Source organism: Zingiber officinale, chromosome 8A (assembly GCF_018446385.1).
Source record: "Zingiber officinale cultivar Zhangliang chromosome 8A, Zo_v1.1, whole genome shotgun sequence".
Taxonomy (NCBI): Eukaryota; Viridiplantae; Streptophyta; class Magnoliopsida; order Zingiberales; family Zingiberaceae; genus Zingiber; species Zingiber officinale.
In genome coordinates, this window is record NC_056000.1 from 26978853 (window position 1) to 26996209 (window position 17357).

The following is a 17357-nucleotide window of genomic DNA, read 5'->3' on the forward strand; positions in this document are numbered from 1 at the left end:
TCGCCCGAGAAGATCAAGAAAAAGTCAGCTTCGTTACAGCCGACGGCACCTATTGCTATAATGTGATGTCGTTCGGATTGAAGAACGCGGGAGCCACTTATCAACGCTTGATGAACAAAGTATTCAAAGAGCAGACCGGGCGAAACCTGGAAGTATACGTGGACGACATTCTCATCAAGTCCGTCCGAGCGGCTGAGCTCTTTGAAGACATGGAGGAGACTTTCCGAACGCTGCGAAAATATGGAGTTAAGCTGAATCCCCAGAAGTGTCTGTTCGGAGCAAAAGGAGGGCGTTTCCTGGGATACATAGTGACCGAGCGGGGCATCGAGGCAAATCCCAGCAAGGTGAAAGCGTTACAAGATATGTTGCCCCCAAGAAATTTGAGGGAAGTGCAACGCTTGACCGGTCGGATAACTACCATGTCCAGGTTCATCTCCAAAACCGCCGACCGGGCCCTACCTTTTTTCAAAATCTTGTGCAAAGCCACTAAGTTTCACTGGGACGAAGAGTGCGATCGGGCGTTCGAAGATCTGAAGACATATTTGAACTCTCTTCCGATACTAGCCAAGCCAACTATGGGTGAGCCACTTTGTATCTACTTATCTTCAACCGAGTAAGCAGTCGGCTCGGCACTAGTAAGGGCGAGCGGAGAAGAGCTTGTATATTTTCTGAGCCATATTTTAAAAGATGCTGAATCTCGCTACATTGGGCTCGAGAAGCTGGCTTTCGCTTTGGTCCTCGCCGCTCGGCGCCTCCGTCCCTATTTCTTGGCTCACACTATCATCGTCCGGATGAACAACCCACTGGGAAGAGTGTTGTTGAATCCCGAAGCGGCCGGGCGGCTCATCAAATGGACAACGGAGTTAAGCGAATTTGACATTCAATACCAGCCCTGGTCGGCGATAAAGGCGCAGTCCTTGGCGGATTTTGTCACCGAAGTACAAAGGCCAGAACCCGAAGCCATGTGGAAGATATTTGTGGATGGATCGTCCACTCGGCTTGGGAGCGGTATTGGTATATTATTGCTTTCGCCCCAAGAGGAAAAAATGCATCTATCCGTCCGGCTTGATTATAGAGCTACGAATAATGAAGCAGAGTATGAAGCCCTTATAGCCAGCTTACAGGCCGCCCAGCATGTAGGGGTTGGATGGGTGATGCTATATTCAGACTCCCAATTAGCCGCTCAACAACTCTCAGGCTATTTTGAGATCAACAACGCTCGGCTCAAGTTTTACGCTCAAGCCTTCGAGAAACTCAAGGCCGACTTCAGAGAGGTTATTATCCAGAAGATACCCCGAGCGGAGAACCAGGCGGCCGATGAGTTAGCCAAACTCGCAAGCTCAATAACGCCGATTGCCATCCAGCAGCCAATTGAACAAGTATCTTTGGTAGCGCACGTCGATCGGATGGAGGGCCTCTCGTTTCCGAGCGACTGGCGGACACCCATCATGGAGTTTCTCTGCTCGGGTGCTACACCGTCCGATCGGGATGAGACCCAGCTACTAAGAAGGAGAGTCGGTCGGTTCACGCTCATTGGAGACCAACTATACAAGAAGGTTTTCTCCCGCCCACTGTAATTGCATAGCTCATGCACATTAATTCTCTCCATAAGTAAATTTATTATTAATTATTTATAAAATAAAATATTATAAAACATTATGGCAATTATTGACATTAATTATTAGCTCTATGTTTAAGAGAAAAAAGTAAGTTTGAAAACTCAAACCTGCTCTTAAATTAAAAACCCCAAACCTTATATACACAATTATAAAAACTCTTTTTGGTAAGGTTTTTCAATTTTACAAACCTCTAATAAAGCTTGAATTGGAGATGCTCTCAGTTAAGACATCTTAGTGGTATGGCTAGGGCTGTAAACAAGCCGAGGCAAGTCGAACTTTGGGGTGTTCAAGCTTGTTTGATAAGATAATCGAGTCGAGCCGAGCCGAGCTTAAAATGAATCAAGCTTTTGAAATGAATGTTCAAGTTTGACTTGGTTTATTTTTTATGAGCTTGAGCTTGTTCGAAGCTTGGCTTGAGCTTGGTTCGTTTAGATGTTATCAAGCTCTCAATTCAAGCTTGGCTTGAGCTTGGTTTGAGTTTGGTTCATTTAGATGTTATTAAGCTCTCAATTCAAGCTTGACTTGAGCTTGGTTTGAGTTTGGTTCGTTTAGATGTTATCAAACTCTCAATTCAAGTTTATTTGATTGTTTAAAATTTTTAATTGTTTGATTGGTTATTAAGATTGATAATTTAAATTTATTTATTTATTTATTTTATTGTTTATTTAACATATTAAAAAGAATTTTATTAATAAATATTGTTCGTGAACATTGTTCACGAACGTTATTCACGAACGTTAACGAGTTAAACACATATGTGTTCAAGCTTGTTTGTTTAGCTTAACGAGCTGTTCAAGTTTGTTTGTTTAATTAATCTAATGTATATTGAACGAACATAAACAAGCTCTTATCAAGCCGAACACCAAACTTGTTCACGAACGCTTGATTCATTTACAGCCCTAGGTATGACCACTACAGTACCATATCAATGCAACATAAAAGTAAAAATTTTCACTCATCCTTCCATTATTAAAAAAAATTCTCAATAAATTTTTTTTATGGATGTCACTCTTAATTTATATTTTATGTTATATATATAGATAATGTATTTATATGTATTTTTAAAAAAAAAAAATAAAAATAAACTATTGAACAAAAGACCGGATTTATAATTTTTTTAAAAAATAAAATTTTAAAATCATTTTATTTTCTGAAAAAATAATAATAAGGAGCAAGGATCCACTACTGAAGTTATAAAAAATAGTTCCTCTCGTAATGAGAGAGAGCTACACATCATCATTGTGGATAGAAAAGGAGTCATGTAGGAATTGTCTTGGACTATAGCTTAGTTCCTGTAGGGCTCCACCTACATTGTAAAACATGAATGATTATAAATTAATTTTAATAAATAATGAATAAATAATATGATATTGATTTTTGATATTAAATTCTAGTCTATTTCGTTCATTGCAATTAAAATTTTCATAATTAGTTTATCCTTAACCTATTAATCGAATACAGTACTTAATAAATAAATAAATAAATAAATAAAGTGAATATGTTGATTTAAAATTAGATTGGGATAAAATAAAATTCATTAGGTGGGTGTAAAGATAAAAATTATGTTAATCTAAAATAGAATTGATTTTAATTTAATTTGATAAAATCATGACTGATCCAAATTTAATTGGATTTAATTGGTTTCATCGGTTTAAAAGGAGTTATAAAATTTTTAAGAAAATATAATGTCTTCTCTATTTTCTTGTTATTTTTTCCCCATGTATATAATCTCACTCCCACTATCTCACACATAACACATAAGTCTTCATATGCCAACTTCTTCATCTGATCTTCTCATTCCTTCTTGGGGGCGATTGCACGTATGTACTATCTAGAGTTATAGTCCGACCTTTTTTTTATTATTATCTATATAAATTTCATTAGATATGAAATAAACATAAGTGAAGATGCTAAATTAAAATTATGGTTTATTCTTGGGACATAGTATCAGAGTAAAATATTTAGATTGTCATCCAGACACCCACGATTTGATCGTATTTATAGGAATTTTCCTTCAAATGAGGAGCGCAATCAACTAGGATTATCATTTTTTTAATTAAAATTGTGGTTTGAAATAAAATACATCAAGTAGTTATAGAAATAAGGAGTTATCATCGAACCAAATTTAATTTAGTTAATTTAGTTTAACTAATTTAAAATGAATTATTTTTTTAATAAAATATATTCTCTCTGTTTTTTTCCTTTTTATTCTCTTCTACGTATGTAGCGTCGCTCTCACTCTCTTACGCACAAGCCTCCACTTATGGTCATGATCATTCCCTCCATGGCTAGGCCCTCTCCCTCGAAGGCGTAGTCATCTACATGACTGCCCTCAATTGTGGCTGTCACAATCGGATCGTCAAGGCATATCCTTGCGAGTCATGTCTATGCCAGAGGTGAGCAGTTGTGAATTGAGGTCCTGTGTAAGATGCTCGATCACGGTCTTATGTCGCGCTAGAAGTTATTTAGTTTTTTTTAAAGGAAAGTTTATTAGGTTTTTATTATAAAAATTAGGATTTTATTAAAAAAAGTATGTTATTTTATAAAGAATACGTCGCCTTCTCAGATTATAAAAAGGATCAGGATTCTACATATTAATCACATTTTGAGTTAATATAATTTGTAATTTTCTGTTTTTTTGGGTGAGAATTAGTAGCTTTCTCTTGGATGAGGCTTATATCCTTGTCTGGTTCACCGTGCTACATCAAAAGGTATTATAGCTTTTCTCTGGGTGAGTATTATATCTCTATCCTTCCACTATAATTTAATTTGTCTCTTCAATTATTATCATTTTTGATGTCAATATAATTTGTTGTTTGCATTAAAATCATCATTTGATCCGAGTTAACTAAGATGCGAGGTAGTAGCACCCAAAAAAAAAAAAATCTCATAAAGAAATCAATACCAAATTAATGCAACATTGTACAACAATTAGCTGACTCAAACTGTGAGAATTGACATCTGTATGATGTTTTCATTGGAAGGATTTAACTCCCAAATGGCGAAAGACGAGGAAAAGGAAACGATGTGTATGATAATTAAAGTGTCTTAATGTTAGTTAAGGCATATCGCAGATTGAATTTTGAGATACGCTGCCGGTTTAAAGCAACAAATTAAATCGATGAGGCGCCGCGTGCTTGAGGTCGCATCATAACAGCTACTCATGATTCACCAACTAGAGTTGTTACTGGACACGCAAGCGGGCCTGCGATTTCTCACCAATGAGAAACCAGGTAAATTCGGTAATCCTCATAGGAAACACGTTGCGGAAAAGCTATGAACTAGCTAATTTAACAATTCATCATTAAGAATAAACATTGTCGCTACTCGATTCATACCTGTCTCGTTTCTTCCGTTGTTATGATTGGCCGACCCGTGTATTTTTTCCAATACAAATTAGGTACGAGTGGACAGTTGCGTACAAATAAGCGGAGGCAGTTGGTGGATTAGTAAATGGTATATTAATTAGTTTTTAATCAATTAATTAAGATTTAATGTCCGCTAAATCAGGCCTATAAATATCTCCCCCATCTTCCCTGTTTCATGCCTCGTTCGGATTCGAAGTCTCACAGAGTCCCATACTATCTGCTTACTTGCGCTCTAGGGCTTCTTGCACGTCCTCGCTTCTCGGAAAAGAAGCATCGGTCAGGAGCAGCGATGAGCAACGAAAACCAGCCAGGTAGCCTGAACTTGTCTGACCATGCTGGAATTCTGCATCCGCAAACCCTTCTTTTTTCTTGTACTGTTACTTATCTCTTCGTTTTTCTTATTCTCCTCTTGATTCTTGTGTTTACTCCTTCTGTTAACAAGATTTGAGTTCGGCGGATAGAGATGCTCTTGTGGTCGTGGATGGTTCAAAGGTGCGATCTTTATGCCCTTTCGTGATACGTAGGGGATTTGTTGGAGAAAGGTTCTTTTTGTATTGTGATTGACGTGTTTTTGCTGTTGCTATTGGAACTCAGAACAAACATGCGGATGTACTGGAAACATTAAGTCCAATAGTTAGGAAGCGCGTCGAGGTTTTGAAGGAGATTCAGGTTGGTTTCTTCTTTTCGAGTCGACTAATATTCTCTCTTTTTTACTTTAAGTGGACTTGGAATATGTGAATTGTCTGTTTGACTTTCAAGAGATTCTATTGAAGTAACTCTGCTCGTTTCTGCCAATGGACACTTGTGTTGATTCTCCTTTGGATGAGAATGCAAATCTAAGAGACGTTTATGTTTAACTGATATGATTGAATATTGGCCCTGTACTGCTGGATGGCTATGATGATTAGTTCTACCATCGATGCTTAGGGGGTATCTCATACTAATTTTCTAGATCTGCTTATTATCAACTCTATTCAGATTATTTTTTGAGCATATTCCTGTCAATTTTAACTGTGGTAAGTTTCCTATACTTGATTCGCCCTTATCGCTTGATAATTGTTTAATTTCAAGTGATAAAAAAAATTCAATATAATATTTTAGGTTAATGGGAAATATTGTCAATAACATTTATTTTTTTAGGAGATATAAACTCACTAATGGTATAAATACAACATGCTAAATTTTATAATGATATATACTATATCACTTGGATGTAGTTTGATCGAAAATCAGTTCACATACTATGTTGCACCATATGTCAATATTGGTTGAAAACAAGAATATAGTAACTACTAGTGATTCTTTATTACTATGACCTTAGTTTGTTCACGTGGACAAGGATTAAACATTCTTTATATTTTTTCATCTCATCTTCTTTTAATATGGAAAACATTTGGTCATCAATCTCTTCCCATCATTAGATACTTCACCACTCAAATCACTTTGACATAATTTTAATAGTTTAGTTGATTAGCTTTGTTCGTTTTTTTCTGTTTTGTTTTGTTTTGTGTTGTTTTGTTTCTCTCTACTCTAAAATGAGCAAGGTTAATTGAATTTTCTTGAATGTGAAAAACCCGTGGAGAGAATAACATACTTTGAGCTAATATCTGGCCAATTCTGACCATGTCATGACTTTAGCATAGAGCAAGTTTGGTACTTTCCAATTTATTGCATCGATAAGTGATGTTGGACTGATTCTATTCCCCAACAGCTAGACCTGCCGAGATGCAAGGATGGTAGTATACCACAAATTTGGAAAAGTGGCTTGTCTTGTGCTTTGTTACTGTCTTCTGTTTATAGTGTTTTCCAAACCTATTCGATGTTTAGATATTCTGATGGAGTAGTACCTTCTCATGTTTTTATTTTATAGAGCCAACATGATGCACTAGAAGCAAATTTTTTCGAGGAAAGGGCTGCACTTGAAGATAAGTATCAGAAGCTTTATGAACCGCTATACACCAAGGTACACTTGCAGCCCTTCATGTGGTGTAGTTTCATACTTTACAATGTACTACAACAACAACCAAGCCTTTTCCCACTAGGTGGAGATACTTTACAATGTACTGCTGAGAAAAAATTGCTATGCTTGGACCTTAGACTCATTGGTTAAAAAAAAAAAAGATCTTTAGATTTTGGGTCGTATAACTGATTTTGGTGCATCTTTTTGTCATTGGACTACAGAGATATGAGATTGTAAATGGTATCTCTGAAGTTGAAGGTATCACAGATGAATTAGCAGGGAACACTAGTGAAGGTATTTTGGCATGCTCTGATTTTGAGTATTATGCTTTATTTCATGCCTTAGTTTGTGTGCTTATTATATTTCATTATGTACCTATAATATTTCTCCTTCAACAGAAAAAGGTGTGCCAGAATTTTGGCTGAATGCTATGAAACTAAATGAAATTCTAGGAGAGGAGGTAATCTAGTGTGAAATTGCACCTCTTTTCTAGTTTGCTTCTCTGTTTGATGCTTAGTTTATAACTTCATCCAGATTCAAGAACGTGATGAGGAAGCTCTTACATATCTAAAAGATATAAAGTGGTCAAGAATTGTTGAACCCAAGGGTTTTAAACTTGAGTTTTTCTTCGAAGCTAACCCTTTTTTCAAGAATACTCTTCTGACAAAAACATATCACATGATCGAAGAAGATGAACCAATCTTGGAGAAAGCAATTGGGTAAGTTATATTTTCTCTTTATTGATCCAACAATTACCATATGAAAATAAATTACCAAAATTTAACTAACTTTTGGGTTTTGCTTAGGACTGAGATCGAATGGTTTTCAGAGAGGTGCTTAACTCAAAAGACTGTTACTAAGAAGCCAAAGAAGGGTTCAAAGGATGCCAACTCTCTAACAAAAACTGAGAAATGTGAGAGCTTCTTTAACTTTTTTAATCCGCCTAAAGTGCCTGATGATGATGCAGATATCGATGAAGAGAATGTAAGATTGTTCTGCCAACCTAAAAAACAGTGAGAAAACAAAAATCAGAAAATACAATTATAACTAATTTCATTATCCATTATTCTGCAGGCTGAGCAGTTGCAGGATCAGATGGAAATTGATTATGATATTGCGTAAGTTGTGTTTTGGTTCAGTATACTTGTCTGTTTATGCACTTCATCTCATATGCAGTCATCTACTAAGATCTCTTGTTCATTTGCCTAGCTTATATCATAACGAGCCATCTGCAGGGCAACAATTAAAGACAAGTTAATTCCTAATGCCATTTCATGGTTCACGGGAGAGGCTGTTGAAGATGATGAGTTAGAACTACAGGACAATGAGAAAGAAGATGACGAGGACGAGGACGAGGACGAGGACGAGGACGATGACGAGGATGAGGATGAGGATGACTAAGGAGCCAACTCAGAATGTTGGTGGTGAGCAGCAACGGGTCAGCTGGTTGCAAACAACAGTAGATTCTTTTTACAATAAGCATTGAGAATTTATATGCTAGTTGGAGTCTTCATGTGTAACGTGTGTCATGACTGGTTATTTCTTTATCCTTAAAAAGTCCTGGAACTCTAGTTGAGTGTATTTCATTGGTTGACTGCATTCTTCATAATAAGATTTATATTTGGCGAAAAAATTTACTTTCCTGATGCAACTGAAGAATATTTATCCTGGAATATCTTCTGTGGTAAATTTGGTTTCCTCTGTCAATCAAATTTGGATTTTCCTCAGTTTAAATGCACACTTAAGTCTAAAAGGTATGACTTCTTAATGAGGAAGTTCAGGAGGTAAGACCTTTTATAAAAGAAGTCCCAAAAGGCAAGACCTCTTGTGTGTGGCAATTCAAGGTTTTTATTTTCTTTACAAATGCATAAATATACTTAGTTTGAGTGTAACATATAGAGATGTCTTAACAATTCAAATTCAGATCATATGGAGTCAAATTTTGGGCAATGCACATGGTTATTGAGGAAGTTACAATTCTAGTATCTCAAGATTGACATGCGTCTGAACAACTACATATTATATTATGGTGAAGAGGCTGAGCCCCACAGGATACTCAGTTGCTTAAAAGATGATGTCCTTGAAGAAATTTTTTTTTCTCACCCTTTAGTTAATTTTCTCACCCCTTAGTTAAGTATTTTCTGGATAAAAAAATAAAGAAATATTATTTTTTTTATAAAAAAGTGTGTGTATAATTAAATTTACTTAAATAATAGTAGCAATAGGCCATTGGAGCTATAACTAATTAGGACGGTAAATGAATATGAATTCAACGTTTATGAATAAGTTTGGTCTTTGTTTGTTAAAATTTTATTTATGTTCGTTCAATATATATATAATTAATTAAATAAATAAATTTAAATAATTTATTAAACTAAACAAACAAGTTTGAACACATATGTGTTGAGCTCGTTAATGTTCATGAATAATATTAGTAAACAACGTTCGTGAACAATGTTCACGAATCATGTTCATTAGTAAAACTTTTATCAACGTGTTAGATAAATTTAAAAAACTTTTAAAATGAACGAATAAATTTAAATTATCAAACTTAATAATCAATCAAATAAGTAAAGTTTTAAATAAGTTTGAATTGAGTGCTCAAAAACATCTAAATGAATCAAGCCTAAGCCAAGTTTGAACTAAACTGAAGCTCATAAAAAATAAATCAAACCAAATTTAAATAATCAATTTAATGGATTAGTTCATTTTAAACTCGTCTTAGCTAGATTACCTTATCAAATAAATTTAAAACTCTTTAGCTTCTTTAAGGCCCTATAACTAATCATATAAAAGCCATTATTTTCCTTTTCCAAGTTGAAGTTTTATCCTATATATTTAATTACGGTTAAAAGCTATATATATCTTCTATCTTCCTTTTACAATAGATTCGTGATTTTCTACTTAATTCTACAACAATGCGAAGAGAATAAATGATCTCCTTAAATTCTGGACCTACAGCTCTCCTCCTCCTATAATTGTTTCCTCCCTGGGATTCTGTGCATTACAAATCTTGTAGCAAGTACAGACGATTCATGCATCTTTAAGCATCACTCGTGGAGCCATTCATTCATTGCACAATTCATTTTTCCTATTTGTTCATCCTTTCTTAATTTCTTCATTTTAAAATCACATAATTAATTTTATTTATTTATCTATTAAACACCCAAATATTTAAAGAGACAACCCTATACTGCATCCCTTTCATTAAAAAAGGAGACACACAGGCCCTAATATTAGCTGTATACCTCCTCTCTTCCCCATTAACATGGCCACATTTCTGATTGCCATCGTAGACGACAAAACGTTCACGTTCCGACTAAGAGAATTATTGTCACTTAAAAATTGTAAAAAACAATAATATATTTGTACCATTATGTTCCTCGCAGCAGTACCCATGAAGAAAGCTAGCAGTACTGCTCCTGATTAATGTCTTTCTGAAGGCCTATATATATATATATATATATTTATAAACACATACTCTATATTTTCATCGATATTTTCCTTGAGATTCTACTGCGTCAGGATCACATGAAAGAAAAAAACATATATACACAATTTTTTTTTCCTGATTAATTTATATTTTTAGTGCAACATGGAACAAGGGTATGAGTGAATGTTAGGGTTATTCTATGAACAAATGGACAAGGGAGTGAGAGGGGGCTCACGGTCGCCTATGCCTTCCTTGGATTGCAAGGAATATTACCCAAATAGAGCTCTGAAACACCTCACGAGATTTCTGTTCCTTATATATATATATATATATATATGCCTCATCGTTTTGATTGGACACCAGAGAATTTTTGATTTTTTTTCATCCTGAAAACAGTCTGGAATCATGCATCATGATCCATGCAGAAACTCATTTTGATGCTAATTGTGAGGGTTCCTTGATCATTTTAGAATTGAGTACTGCATAGATTTTACTGTGCAATAACCTAATTTCTCAGACCACACAGGAAAAATAAAACTAAGGCAAAAAAAAAAAAAAATGAGAGCTCAAATTAATCAACCAGAGCAGTAAATATCTAACCGACTAAAGTTAAAAGTACACTGCAAACTGTATAAACACAGTACACAGAGACAGTATGCACAGCAACTGCATGGATACATGTAATTAAGTGGAAGTAGATGCCCTCTGATTTATATTATTCTACACCATGAACAGGGTAGCTGCCTGCCTAGTTTAGCTAATAATCCTACTTATGGAGAACAACTATGCATATTAACTCTGGCTGTTTAACTAATTTAGATGGTAAAATGTGTTTAATTATAATTTTTACAGTAGACAGGGAGGAGTAAAGGAATTTCTTGGTCTGCGTAGATATGTAGCTAAGGGACAAAGCAAAGGACAGAAATGCTAGCGTCAGAGTCGGCTATCTTATTTGGTGAATTATTCTAGGCTGTACGGTTCATTCCACCTTTACTTCCTTCTCTCATTAATCTCATCCATATGCTTCCTCCCTCTCTCTTTCTCCCCCTCTCTCTCAGAGCATGATTTCTTTGCTTGATTTATTGAAATCAGAAGAGCCTTTTGGTAACTAGCTAGATCATATGGTCGCCTGAATTTTTTTGGCAACTACGTACTAGTTCATGGTAATTAAGCATACATAGATCTCACTTATCTGTTTGTTCTTTGATTTCTCCTTCAAAGTTTTGCATGTTCGATCAGGGAGCTATAGGATTTTCCACTCTTATTTCTTTACTTCTATATATATACATATGTGTGTGTGTTCTTCTTATCTTGCAAGATCTGGAGGAAAAGAAAGTGCTTACGAGCAACTAGCTAGCTAGAGATTTTATGTAGAGTTCATTTGAAGGTGCACTTCGAGATTGTTTGTACTTTTCATTTCTGTTAATCTTCTGTCAACTAATTCATAGTCCTTCCTCCTTTTTTTTCAGGGAAAGCACAGATCTGATCCTTTTTCTTTTCTGTTTTTTGACTGATTGAGCTGTTGATTGATCAGATCTCTTTTCAAATCTTTCGCACTGAATTCGGAGAAATTAACCATGAAAGGGATAATCAGAATTCATCCAAAACACCAAGTCGTGGAGGAGAACATGTCCAATCTCACCTCTCCTTCCGGGGAAGCCAGTGTCTCATCCAACCAACAGTCCTCGTTGGCCTCCACAAATCCAAACTCAAGTAACAAGAAAAAGAGGAATCTCCCAGGAAATCCAGGTTTCTGATCAATATGTCTAACAATTTTCTCACGTTTTTCTTTCTGAATGCAAACTTTGGATGTTGATTTTAACGATCAGATCCAGAAGCCGAGGTTGTGGCACTGACTCCCAAGACACTGATGGCGACCAACAGATTTGTGTGCGAGATCTGCAACAAAGGGTTTCAGAGGGATCAAAACCTGCAGCTCCACAGGAGGGGCCACAACCTCCCATGGAAGCTCAAGCAGAGGCCCAAGGAGGTGAAGAAGAAGGTGTACATCTGCCCCGAGCAGACGTGCGTCCACCACGACCCTTCTCGGGCTCTCGGCGACCTCACTGGCATCAAGAAGCACTTCAGCCGGAAGCACGGCGAGAAGAAGTGGAAGTGCGACAAGTGCTCCAAGAAATATGCAGTCCAGTCCGATTGGAAGGCTCACTCCAAGATCTGTGGCACCAAGGAATACAGGTGCGATTGTGGCACCCTGTTCTCGAGGTACACAGCTAGCCACCAATCTAACTCCTATATATATATAACTCTTTTTTTTTTCCCTTTCGATCCCCATTAAAGTGGAGTCTCTTTTTGGAGTTTGGCGCAGCCTTTTGTGAAAGATTGTTATTCTTTTTAATTAAAGTCGCTGCTGGTGGTGGTGGTGCAGGAGGGACAGTTTCATCACTCACAGAGCATTTTGTGATGCCCTGGCAGCTGAAGAGAGTTCAAGGGGCATCGCAGCAAACCCCATGTCAGCTCACCACCCACTTCAATTAATCTCTCATTCAGCAGCAGCATCTCTCGAGCCCTTCTCTCTCCACTTCCATAACAGTCACCAAGAAGTGCAACAGATGGAGCAGTTCAGCAGTACTATCCCCCCATGGCTGAATTGCCAAGGCAGCACCTCATCTAACTCCCTCAACCACCATGGTCTCGGTCAACTCCCAACTGTTTATTCCACAAGGCTGCTGGAACAGGATCATCACGCGTACCCTAATCATGACAACCTTCCTCCTCCTCCCCCTCCTCCTCCTCTTACTCTTCCGCACATGTCAGCCACTGCATTGCTGCAGAAGGCAGCTCAGATGGGTGCAACTCTAAGTACTGGCAGGCCTCAAATGGCACCTCACACTAGCCATTACTCTTCTGCTTCAGCCTCTAATGGATTTGGCCTCGGCATGGAAGCTAGTACGGACATTGGTGGACGAGGAACAGCACCTACTCATCTCCTTGAAGACATGATGATGAACAGCAACCCCCTCTGCTCATCAACTTCTACTCCGGGGTTTGGTGGGTCATTCGAGGATGCATTTGGTGGAATGATAGGTTCAAAAAGGGAAGGGAGTAGCAGCTACATGGAGGGCATGGTAAGAGCCCAAGGAAACAATGAAGGAGGAGGAAGAGCTGGGAATGATGGGATAACAAGAGACTTCTTAGGCCTAAGGGCTTTTCTTCCACAGGGTTATCCTTAACTCTGATATATAGATTAATGCTGATCGAGGCCTAAGAGGTAGGTTGCTGCATGCATGAAAATTGTTTAGCTGGTTAGGGCGATCATAAATCCATCTCTCGTAGTTTTGGTAAAAGCATTAATTCATACTTTATTGTCTCCCGTCGGATTTCTTGAATGAATGAATATGATCTGCATGCACTCCAAATGGAGGAAACTTTGTTGTATCACGATTATATGATCTGTCTTAATTATATAAAATTAGAGCTAGATTGTAATTGTAGTCGACCGTTTTCTATAACTTGACAAGAATATAAAATTCCATGCATGAATCTATTTATAACTTTATACAAGAATATAATTAATATTCCATGCATGCATGAGTTGAAACTTGTTGTAAATCCTTTCTAAAAGCTCTTAGAAGGCGAAACATTTCTCCACCCTTAAAACCATTATGGCACTAGCTTGTTCCCTCAAAGCATTTAGGTATAAGCTCTTGTTTGTCAATATTTTGTCTTCTTGATCTTCTTGCTCCACATTGACCAAAACATTTATATGAACTAAGGGCATTCATAATGTATTATCATTATAATATCCATCATCTCAACATATCTCTTTCACTCACATTTCTTTTAACATTAATATTCATTATTTATGGATCCCACAATCTACTCAATTATCTTAAATTATATCATATTAAATAAATATATTTTAAAATATTTAAATTATTATTATTATTTTAACTAGTCGTTAAAAAGTAGCCCTTAAAAAACTAACCGTTTTATTCAATTATTAATTTTAAAATTTTAATTTTTTTAATAAATAAAATTTAAAAAAACACACATGTGGAGTGGGCCAGTACACGTTGCTTGAACGCGTTCAAATGGAGGGGTGTTATAACACCTCTCCACAACGGATGTTAACACCCCCTATTAATGGAGCATTACAAATGCTCTAACACAAATGATTTATTTATGAAGAATTTATTTTTAAAAAATATTAATAAATTTTATGTCATATAACTTAACCTTTGCAGTATTAATCTTATACACCTTAAAAAATTATTATTTTTAAAAATAATTTTATCATTCTTATCCTATGGTGTTAGCCATTCCTCTATTACTATGATAATCGGATAATTGGACGAGGTTAAAAGGACAACAACAATTAATTCATTGGCTTAAGAAACGCATTTATATAATTGTTAGCAAAATTAATATTACTTTTAGTGTATGGAGTTATAAAGGATAGTCTGGTCCACGTCTCTCTTAGATTTGTCTCTTTTAACTTCTTCTAGCAAAAAAAAATATTTTTTTAGCAAGACTCAACTTATCCATAAAGAGGCTCTTATATATACTTACATCACCATGACTATGAGATGAATCCTTCGATTTGTTGCAACTAAATTCGACACAAAAGGAGTTATCGATGTTAATCACCTCCTTCCTTCATTTTAAGGCTTTAGTACTCAATGAAAATTTTATCTCATCAACATATATACTTCACTACATATGATATAAATATTAAACAATAATTTATTTACTCTCCAGGAAAATCAGGAATTAGCGACAAATTTAGCGATAAAATTAATAATTCATCTATATTTGACGACAAAATTTCATCCCTAAATTATGAAAATAATGATAGAATATTTAAACTTCCGTCACTGAAATCAAAAAAAAATATAGAGTTTCCGGCCCACATTCATGCGATCGATCTCCCTTCTCTCTCACCCTCCGGCAATCTTGTTCGACGACCGTCCACGGCATCTCTGGCGCGCTTCCTCTCTAGCTTGTTGTCTTTGGTGCATCCTCTTCGGCTAGTCTGTCGTGAGTTCTCTAGCGTCCCTTCGTGCGTCCTCAGCCTTGTGTCCATCGGCCTCAGCCTCGTCTCCACCCTCCTCAACACTCTCTTCGGCGTTCCTGAGTCATTGGTGCTTTTTGGTGTCCGCGCGTCAGTGTGCTCAACCTCCTCCTCCTCTCCAGAATCCAACTCCTCTCCGGCGTTGTCACTATGCCTTAGCTCTTCATCGTCAATGAGCACTCCTTCAAGCTCTGTCTGTCTGCTCCTCTCCGTCGCAAGGTAAAGCTTTCTCCTTCAAGGTCATGTATGCTTGCGAGGCTGCCTACGAACTCGCATTGTGTTTACGAGACTGGATGTACTTCTGAGGCTGCTATGCTTGTGCGCTTGTTGTGCTAGTGAACTTGACTAATCTTGTAGTGTCATTATATTATGTGTATGTTCCATGTATGTTTGGGTTTTTAGAACAATTTTGCTGTTATATATATATATATATATACATATATATATATATATATATATATAAAAGGTAGATCCGTTATTTTAACGGTTCCACGGATATGGAGGGAGGTTTATGTAGGTACATAGACGTTGAGCGCATGGTGAGTTCGACCATGTCATTCATCACCCCAAGGGATCGACCTCTGACCATTACGCTATAATTACCATGTGCCCACTGTCTATGCTATATCATAAGGACAAAAGTTTATCACTTACAAGATACTTGGGCAATATGAGTGTATGCTATTCTCAAAGTTATGCTTTATTTTTTTTTTTACTTTATTTTCCCAAATGTCTAATTAATTACTGCTGCATAGCCGAGTTTAGTATTAAAATCAAGAATTAGAAAAACAATAGTTTTGGTATTAGATAAGATAACAGTAAGCTTGGTAAGTAAAAAACTTTAAGCACAAAAATGGTAAGAATAAATCTTTGTATTCATAAGTATGAGAATATCATTTACTGAGACAGAGATATAACCTTAACCATCAAAATAATTTAAATATAAACATGCTTAGTTTAACATGATTAACTTTGTTAGAAATTTTATTCTCATTAAGATGCAATATATATAAATAAGATTTAAATGTACAATATGTTAGACAATAAATTTATCAGTCAAGAATTTTTTATTGGGTTGATGAGTTTACTAAGTCTCATCCAGAATGCTTAATGGTACGTACTGAATTAAAGTGTCCATGTAATTAGTACGGATATAGAAATATAGGTTTGCATGATGAAGATACAGTGAAAACTCATATATATATATATATATATATATATATATATATATATATATAGGTATGAGTTTGTTCCAAATTAATACAATTAGTATTATCATGGAGAGTGATATGTATTTGATTAAATTGGACTTTCTATTGCTTCGTCATCCAGCACGATTGCACCATAGGGATCATCAAGGCCTATGAATGCAATACAATTAATAGTTTATGATGCGATAAATGCACATGATCAATCGAATATAAAGGAAACACCTACGTTTGAACTTTAGAACATATGTGACATGTTAAAAGTTAGTGAAAGAAAATTATGGGAATGTATTTTTTTTTTATTATTCTCAACTATCAGCTACTATAATATTACAAAACATGAAAGCATAACATCATTTCTCTGAACGATATTACGATGACATGTGTCAATTGATGTCACAGTTAATCACTACTAATAACTGCATGACTGATAGCTTCTATAATACAAAGAAATTGATTAGATATTTGAGTTTACCAGTAGAGAAGATTCATTGTGGCATCAATAACTGTATGATCTTTTGAAATGAAGATAACGAACTGATGAAATACAAAATGTGTAATCACCCTAGTTATAAATAGAATAGTCGCTTATCTGGGAAGAAGAAGAAAAATATTCCCTTGAAAGTCATGTATTATTTTCCGTTAATTGCTAGACTGTAACACTTGTATGCATCTATCACAACAACAAGCTACATGAGGTGACATCAAAACCATGTACACGAAGGAGATATAATGTG

The 17357-nt window shown here is 35.9% G+C and overlaps 2 protein-coding genes across 5 annotated transcripts; both read left to right on the forward strand.

Moving 5' to 3' along the window:
• Positions 1 to 5170: 5170 nt before the first annotated feature.
• Positions 5171 to 8569, forward strand: LOC122011430 (nucleosome assembly protein 1;2-like). The gene is made up of 10 exons (XM_042567821.1): positions 5171 to 5298; positions 5430 to 5479; positions 5582 to 5656; positions 6858 to 6950; positions 7169 to 7241; positions 7346 to 7407; positions 7482 to 7666; positions 7754 to 7931; positions 8022 to 8065; positions 8183 to 8569. Exons 1-10 carry the CDS (start codon positions 5277 to 5279, stop codon positions 8346 to 8348), a joined length of 948 nt encoding a protein of 315 aa, XP_042423755.1. The 5' UTR covers positions 5171 to 5276; the 3' UTR covers positions 8349 to 8569.
• Positions 8570 to 11353: 2784 nt separating this feature from the next.
• Positions 11354 to 13776, forward strand: LOC122008144 (protein indeterminate-domain 11-like). Of its 4 annotated transcripts, none has more exons than XM_042563749.1 (5): positions 11354 to 11543; positions 11699 to 11767; positions 11850 to 12129; positions 12210 to 12603; positions 12767 to 13776. In XM_042563749.1, exons 3-5 carry the CDS (start codon positions 11958 to 11960, stop codon positions 13569 to 13571), a joined length of 1371 nt encoding a protein of 456 aa, XP_042419683.1. In that variant the 5' UTR covers positions 11354 to 11543; positions 11699 to 11767; positions 11850 to 11957; the 3' UTR covers positions 13572 to 13776. The 4 variants fall into 4 exon arrangements, with proteins under 4 accessions (XP_042419683.1, XP_042419686.1, XP_042419685.1 ...); XM_042563752.1 differs by having other exon boundaries at positions 11915 to 12129; XM_042563751.1 differs by having other exon boundaries at positions 11354 to 11767.
• The last annotated feature ends 3581 nt before the right edge of the window (positions 13777 to 17357 follow it).

Bases quoted from the DNA above. Each gene is read 5' to 3' on its own strand.
- LOC122008144 (XM_042563751.1), top strand. From the start codon at position 11,958: ATGAAAGGGATAATCAGAATTCATCCAAAACACCAAGTCGTGGAGGAG. The intron at 12,130-12,209 runs GTTTCTGATCAA...TTTAACGATCAG, and splicing joins GAATCTCCCAGGAAATCCAG to ATCCAGAAGCCGAGGTTGTG. The intron at 12,604-12,766 runs GTACACAGCTAG...GTGGTGGTGCAG, and splicing joins TGTGGCACCCTGTTCTCGAG to GAGGGACAGTTTCATCACTC.
- LOC122011430 (XM_042567821.1), top strand. From the start codon at position 5,277: ATGAGCAACGAAAACCAGCCAG. The intron at 7,242-7,345 runs GTATTTTGGCAT...CTCCTTCAACAG, and splicing joins AGCAGGGAACACTAGTGAAG to AAAAAGGTGTGCCAGAATTT. The intron at 7,408-7,481 runs GTAATCTAGTGT...AACTTCATCCAG, and splicing joins ATGAAATTCTAGGAGAGGAG to ATTCAAGAACGTGATGAGGA.